The sequence below is a fragment of the Trematomus bernacchii genome, unplaced genomic scaffold (assembly GCF_902827165.1).
Source record: "Trematomus bernacchii unplaced genomic scaffold, fTreBer1.1, whole genome shotgun sequence".
NCBI classification, from domain to species: domain Eukaryota; kingdom Metazoa; phylum Chordata; class Actinopteri; order Perciformes; family Nototheniidae; genus Trematomus; species Trematomus bernacchii.
Window position 1 is genome coordinate 160001 of NW_022987523.1, and position 8581 is coordinate 168581.

At 40.6% G+C, this 8581-nt stretch overlaps 1 protein-coding gene across 1 annotated transcript; it reads left to right on the plus strand.

The window, feature by feature from the left end:
- The first annotated feature begins 3315 nt into the window (after positions 1 to 3315).
- On the plus strand, positions 3316 to 4192 carry LOC117472927 (forkhead box protein B1-like). The gene has a single exon (XM_034118380.1). The coding sequence runs from the start codon at positions 3374 to 3376 to the stop codon at positions 4190 to 4192; it is 819 nt and encodes a 272-aa protein (XP_033974271.1). The 5' UTR covers positions 3316 to 3373.
- Positions 4193 to 8581: the final 4389 nt, after the last annotated feature.

Sequence of the window (8581 nt, forward strand, 5' to 3'; positions counted from 1 at the left end):
CTCGTGACCATTTGTATATTCAACACTCAACACAATGACATGATAAATACAGTATGGTGTAACACACACACACACACACACACACACACACACACACACACACACACACACACACACACACGTTTGTTGTTTCTGTGAAGTACAAGCAAAATAATGCAGACGGTGTAAACAGTACTGATGACAGAGGAAGTTTTATTATTCAATTTAGTGCAACTTTATTCGTACGTCCTGTGTTTGTCTCCAGCTGTTACCTCGAAACAGTTCAGAAAACAAAACAACAACATATTTTGTAAATCAATTAATTTATCATTTTCATGAAAAAGCTTCCTTTGTTGGTCACTACATCTATTACACAAGTCTTTATACGCACTATATACAATATTTACATTTAGTATTTATATTTCTGTAGAAGGAAAAGATCATTAAATGTGTTGTCATCCTGCTCTCTGATTGGCTGCAGTGTGACCAATCAGAGAGCAGGATGACAGAGAGGCTTTAAGATGAACACCTCATGAGGTGAGTTATAGATTAGCTCAATCAATCACATGAAGGGAAATGATTCCTGAGTTGGATAAGCTTTAAGAAACATCCCAGATCTCAGAGGGTTCCTTAAATGATACTCGTTCCTCAGGAGGAGCCTCAGAGCTGGGAGGGAACATGAAGGTCTTTCTAACTGGCTGGGTATGGAAATGTTTTCCCACTAAGATTTGTTAGAAAATGTTTTAATTGACTGAATTTATTTGAAAAGTAGCGTATTAAGACACAAATACTGCTGTGTAATATATGTTTATATATATATATATTTAAGGAGTACAATATAAGCCAAGTACACGCTCAGGTGGGAAACTGATCACAGATCATATTGTTTTTTTACACTGATAGAAACGCATTAATTACAACATTTAAAACAATAAAAACAGAAGCAGAAATAATTTTTAAATAATTATTACATTCTCACATGAAGCAAAATAAATTGCATAAAAGCAACAAAATTGAATTTTCTATGAATTTCTAAATAAAGTAATTGAAGTAAGAAAACAGATTAAACAACATGACATTAAGAGTTAGATTTTACTCTAAAGTTCAGAAACACCATTTATTTATTATAATAAATGACAAAATGTTGAAAAATAGAATATCTAATAATGCGCGTCGGTACAAAATAAATGTTTAGAATACAACATTATTGTTTAAATAATATAAATAACAACGTTTTTTTTAAATAAATATAAATAATGCATGTCAACAAATTACAAAAATAAACACATTAAATATAAAATAATAATACGATTATTGTTACAATATATTATTACAGCGTTAATTCAATGTTTCTGCTGCAGAGTGTCGGAGCGTGTCTCTGCATCCTGAACACACACACACACACACACACACACACACACACACACACACACACACACACACACACACACACACACACACACACACACACACACACACACACACACACACAAAAACATTATCAGATCAAGAGGTCAGAGGTCAGACATGTCAAAGTGGCTGTTTGCTAACACACACACACACACACACACACACACACACACACACACACACACACACACACACACACACACACACACACACACACACACACCCTCCCCAGGGACCCCCCCCCCTCTGTCTGCATGTATCTCTCATCAGAAACACAAAGCTGCCTTCATGGAAACAGAAACAATTGTAATTTTTAAATAAACATTTGCTTTCTTGTGATTATATTTATTTTATTGTTATTGTATTATAAATAAAAAATAACATTATGGATTGTTCTCTTAAAAACTCAACCCGATCATTAACTAACGACTCTCTCACATTATTAAATCACTTATTAAACATTATCTAATTCATTAAAGTGCTTTATTATTTATCACTGCGGGAGAAACGCGCGCATAAAGACCGCAACGAACTGTACAGGATAGTCCTAATTATAATAATACAAATAATAATAACATGTATTGTAATAATGATAATAATATTTGGTGCGTTTTTGCGTAATTACGGGAAACGGAAATGGCTGCTTTAGTAAATATATTCCCTTTTCCACAAAAACAAAAAACGAAATGTCTTTAAATTCACAGCCAATAATCTCCCCTTCCCTTTGTGCCTCTGCAAAATAAAATACAGACGTTTTAAAATATAGTTTTTGTAATAATCGAAACCACTTAAATTATCTCAAAACAACCTTAAAGGAAAAAGCGCTGAAATAACTCTTCATTAAACGGAAATAAAACCCTTCAGTCTGTCTTCTGTAATGATTAACAGCTCAGCCGAGAGGTCAAACCTAACGCTTTCATTTACTGATTTAAAAAGGGGAAAACAAGTGCATTTTGTCCCTTAAATAAACCCTTAAATAAACCCTTAAATAGTCCTTACCGTCAGCATTAAAGGTAAGGTACGAAATGAAAGCGATCAAATCGAGAAGGAAAATTAGGAGGAATTAAAAACAATTTATTTTACAGGATGTTTGTTTAATTCAGTGCAAATTAAAAACAGGAAATAAAGATGTATTAAGAGTAGTTTAACAGTCCGATAATTTGTGCGCAAAAGTTTGGAATTATTGTCCAAAAATCTGTCTTTTTAGATCTATTTATTTATTTAATTGTAACGATGATTTGCTCCCGCCTCGCGCTGCAGAGAAAGGACATGAAGCAGAAACCAAGCCATTCAATCCTCAAATAGCGGCTCTATTTGTCAATGCAAATTGGTGAGGGGCACCCAGCACCCCCCGCTTAATACACACACTCTCTCACACACACACTCTCACACACTGCGCGTAAAATGTGTCCAAACATACCTCCACAGCGCGGCTCTCTCCTCCCCGGACACAGAGCTCTTTCTCCCGGCTTGTCTCTGCGTGTTTTGGCTCCGAATGAAAGTAACTGAAACAACATTGTAACGTGCACACGCGCACACACACACACACACACACACACACACACACACACACACACACACACACACACACACACACACACACACACACACACACACACACACACACACACACACACACACCACACACACCTCTCTCTCTCTCTCTCTCTCTCTCTCTCTCTCTCTCTCTCTCTAAACCCCTCCCCTCTCTCTCTCTCTCTAAGATCATGTGATGGAGAAGAAAAGTGGCTCATTAATGAGTTTCCTCTGCGGAGGACAGTCGGGATGGAGCAGCAGAGACACCGGGGATATAAACTCACTTTAACTTTAGTTCTGAGCGTAAAGAGAGCCGGAGCGATGCGTGCCAAACACCACGAGAGCCTCTCCTCGTGCGTAAAGCAGTTTTAAAGAGTTGGAGACAGAGCGTCAGGATGTCTCGGTGCGTAAAGCAGTTTTAAAGAGTTGGAGACAGAGCTGCTTCAGGATGCCTCGGCCCGGAAGGAACACCTACAGCGACCAGAAACCTCCCTATTCCTACATCTCTCTCACGGCCATGGCCATCCAGGGCTGCCCGGAGAAGATGCTGCCGCTCAGCGAGATCTACAAGTTCATCATGGACCGCTTCCCGTACTATCGCGAGAACACGCAGCGCTGGCAGAACTCCCTGCGCCACAACCTGTCCTTCAACGACTGTTTCATCAAGATCCCGCGCAGGCCGGACCAGCCGGGGAAGGGCAGCTTCTGGGCTCTGCACCCGAGCTGCGGGGACATGTTCGAGAACGGGAGTTTCCTGCGGCGCCGGAAGCGGTTCAAGCTGCTCGGAGGCCTTCTGCTCGCGGACCCTCTGACGGTCAGCAGTAAGGCTCAGGAGTTCCTCATGCAGCAGCAGCGCGAGGCCAAGCTGCGGCTCAGCGCCCTGCACGCGCACCTGCCGCCGGGCGGCTACACGAGCTCCTTGCCGTTCAAACACCCATTCGCGATCGAGAACATCATCGCGCGAGAGTACAAGATGCCCGGTGGCCTCGCGGGCTTCCCCCCCGCGGGGTTCCCGCTGCACCACGCGCCTCTCCCCCCGCCCTGGTCGGTGTACGGCTCCGGGATGATGGACAGCAGCGACTTCCCGCCCTACAGCCTGCAGACTTTTCCCGCCATCCCCGTGCCCATCAAGCCCCCCCACGGGCACGGGGCCATGCTGCACGCGCACCTCCCGGCCTTCCTCGCGCACTCCCCCGCGCGGTCCCCGCAGAGCCCCCCCGGAGAGGAGCTCTCTCCCCCCGCGGGGCTGCAGGTGTCGGTGCACTGACGGAACTCTTTTATATCCAAAATGAACTCTTTAAAAAAAGCGTCTTCATGTCCAGGAGAGGAAGCGTTTCATTATGTTCTATTTCTAATAAGAAATACATCATCCTGTAAAGAAACAGTTTGTCTGGACGGAACTCTTTTTATATAAAACACGAACTCTTTAAAAAAAGGAAAGACTTCTTCATCCCGGAGAGTGCGACATGTGGAGAATTCACGTTTTATTTCTAATAAGAAATGAATCCTGTAAAGAAAGAGCGTGACCTCTGACCTCCAAACAGCAGAAATAATGACTTTATTTGATTTCATTTACTCCAGAGGCTTCCACCCTGTTCCACGGTGTTCCACGGTGTTCCACGGTGTTCCACGGTGTTCCTGGCGCGTGACAGAACTCTTTTTTATATAAACAACGAACTCTTTAAAACAAAAAAGGAAAGTCATATCAGCTCCAAAGCTTCCTGGACTTTGTGTGAGGATGCGTTTTATTATATAGTTTTATTTCTAATAGGAAATAAACTCATCATCCTGTAAAGAAAGAGCGTGACCTCTGACCTCCAAACAGCAGAAATAATGACTTTATTTTTGATTTAATTTACTCCCTCGCATTCCTCGGTGTCCCCGGTGCACGGAACTCTTTTTATATAAAACAAGAACTCTTTAAAACAAAAAAGGAAAGTCTTATCAGCTCCAAAGCTTCTTCCTGTCCAGGAGTGACTTCATTATTATTATTATATTATTTCAGTTTATTCCCCTCACATTCCTCGGCGTGACAAAGTGTTCCTTTTTATCTAAAACACGAACTCTTTGAACAGAAAAAGGGAAAGACGTCTCGACTCCAAAGCGTCTTCATGTCCAGGACTTCATGTGTTTCATGATCTAATGATTTGATCTGTTATCTCTAATAAGAAACTCATCAGTCCTGCTGTAGAGAGAGAGAGCGTGACCTCTGACCTCTGACCTCCAAACAGCAGAAATAAGGACATGATTTCATTTTGTTTCTCTCGCTCACATTCCTCCGTGTTCCCGGTGTTCCTGACAAATTGCTCTGGATCTTTTGTGCCGCCCTTTCTCCCGCTCTGAAAGCCAGCCTCAGATTAATGACTCTTTGAGATTTGTTTCCACTTCACTTCAGTTTCCTTTCTGCGGCGCCAACAAAACCCCTGAAGGAAGTTTCTCTGCTTCCACTCGCAGGACTTTTGTTCCCGGATAAAGGCAGCGGAGGAAAAGCTTCATAAAAATGCAAATGAGCCAAATAATGACCCCTGTTTGGAAACGTCTGTCATCGATACGAACAATCTGAGAGACTTGAGATCATATATTGAAGTCAGAGGTTCTGCATACTTTAAAACCTGGAGACATTTGACCATGAACGCAACGCTCTGATGCACTTTGAAGAAAAAGAGATCTAAATGTTTTTTATTCAATTTCTGTTTCAGTTTAATTTAAAGTTTTCTAAAAATGTTGAGATGAGTGTGTGTGTGTGTGTGTGTGTGTGTGTGTGTGTGTGTGTGTGTGTGTGTGTGTGTGTGTGTGTGTGTGTGTGTGTGTGTGTGTGTGTGTGTGTGTGTGTGTCCTGCTGCATGCTCCTGCTGTCTGAACAATATTTCAGTGTTTGTGAGTTTCTGAACTAAAAAGCATGAACATGAACAGCGTGGGATTTGTGTTCCCTGAGCGTCGTCTGCTCATCCACTTCCATTAAAATACCTTCCTGAGAAAAGTGACTTTAAAAAAGCTGTGAAGAGGCCTGTTATTCACACACACACACACACACACACACACACACACACACACACACACACACACACACACACACACACACACACACACTGGTCACTTCATGTTTAATTAAACATTTTTATAAATAAATGAGAGAAATTCAATACAACCAAAATCTGAATGGTATTTTCTTTGCTGTGATTTACACCAGATTGTCATATATCAGTGTTTATTGATTGATTGCTCTGATAATCAGGTGTATTTCCTTTTATCTCTCACCTGTCGGATCATTTCCTCCTCACTCGTCAGGTCTGTACATCCTTAAGCTATAAATCCCTAAAACTGAAGGATCAGGATCTTTGGCGTCAAATATTTAACGTTAAAATTGAACGTAACTCCAGTGTCTCTGTAGGGTTTTTAAATGACTGTGACCACTCTATATATTAACAATGTTAACAGTGATTTAAATATAGAAATGTAATAAACTGTAAGATCCTGCAGGTTTAACAAAAACACTTCTAATATTTATTCAGAAATCAAAAAATCTTCCAGTTCTCATTTTGTGACATTCAATGCTCTTTCACATTCGGTGCAAACAGATTGAAACCGGCTAATTCATTAATAATATATATATATATATAATAGTGTTGCAGAGATACACAACGGACGCTGTGAAAATATGTTCAGGACTTAAATACAAATACACTTTGCAGTATTTCATCCTGTGTATTCGCCGCTCCCAGGATCTGTACCTCAAATATGTTCAGCTAATAAATAAAATGACTAATTAAACATCAGTAATAATCATGAATATATCACTAAAGGGTTCATCTATCTGTTATATTTGTACTTGTCATACATGTTGCTGGTAACGTATACAAATCTAAACTTAAAAGTCATATTTTAAATGACTCTTACTTGTAAAAGGAAAATCATTTTGTCTCATTTGGAAAAGGATCCAACATGTCCTGCTGCTTCACACAAACTATAAGGATGCCTTTTTATTATCCTGTATTCAAACCACACATTTTAAACAAGTGTTCGTCACTAAAAGGTGTTTTAAAAAAATATATAAAATTGTTTTACAAGTGAGTTTTTACTCCAGCAACAGATTTAAAAACAAGTGTTTGTTGCTTTTACTGTCAGCCTTTTTATCTCCATCATGTCCTTCAGGTCCAAAAGACAATCTTTATCAAACCACAACATTTAAAACAAGTGTCCGTGGCTCAAACCAACTATAGGTGTTTCTTTTATTGTAAATATGTTTAATAAGTGAGTTTTCAGACCCACAAAGTGTCTTTGGGAATATATCACTCATCATTTAAAGGTGACTCTGAACTAAGGAGCTCTGAATTGAGGAACAGATCAAACCTGTGTTCAGATGCAGTTTGAGTTTACAGATGAACGACAGAGTTTAAAGGTTTGTCTGTTGATTCTTCTAACAATTAAAGCTTTAAACCCCAGAGACCCTCAGAGTGAGGTCTGCAGGTCAGAGAGAGACTCATAGCGTCTGTGTTCCTGTCCTCGAGGCGCTGAGACTCAGAGAGACTCATAGCGTCTGTGTTCCTGTCCTCGAGGCGCTGAGACTCAGAGAGACACATAGCGTCTGTGTTCCTGTCCTCGAGGCGCTGAGACGGACGGAGGGTTTTATTTATTCTGCAGATTGTATTTATTCTTCATGCTTTCATTTATTCTGCTGGTTTTTTTGTCCCCGGAGTGACGGAGGTCCGCTGAGTAAACACTGAGGGGATTATCCAGTTAACACTTCACTGTGTGTGTGTGTGTGTGTGTGTGTGTGTGTGTGTGTGTGTTGCCCAGAGACGGAGACTGTTACCCTAAAAATGTCACTCTGTGAACGACCCCCCCCCCCAGCTTTGTGACCACACACAGTAAAACAGATGAGGTTTAAAGAGGGACACACACACACACACACACACACACACACACACACACACACACACACACACACACACAACACACACACACACCACACACACACACACACACACACACACACACACACACACACACACACACACACACACACACACACACACACACTCACACACACACACACACACACACACACACACACACACACACACACACACACACACACACACACACAAACACACATCACACACACACACACACACACACACACACGTTAAAGTCTAATTCCTCTCGTCATCATGTTGTCAAACTCTTCTTCAATCAATGCATTAAATCCACGAGTTAATTTGTTATTGTTGTTTTATTCAAATTTCTAAATGGAGTTGTTGACATGGATCTACTTTATTTATCCCAACGTCTAAGGTTATTTGTGCAGCAGGTGATCAGGCGTTGCACTAAGTACACACTGACTGCACACATATAAAAGGTATCTTTAGAAAACACAATATAACAGTCAAACGATAAGTAAGAATTCACTGTAACATCTGGACGCAGAGCGTTGTGTGAACTCATTGGAAAGTCGTTTTGCAGTTTTTAGATTTCAGTTCATTTTAAAAATCAAAGTTTATTTATTCAGCCCAACATCACACGTCTCAGTGGGCTTTAGGGATGAACAACAAACAACAACACTGTAAACAATAACATTACAGCAAAATGAAAATACAAGATATAGTGTGTAAAATACAAATATAAATAAAACTAAATAAGATACAAGAAAAGACAA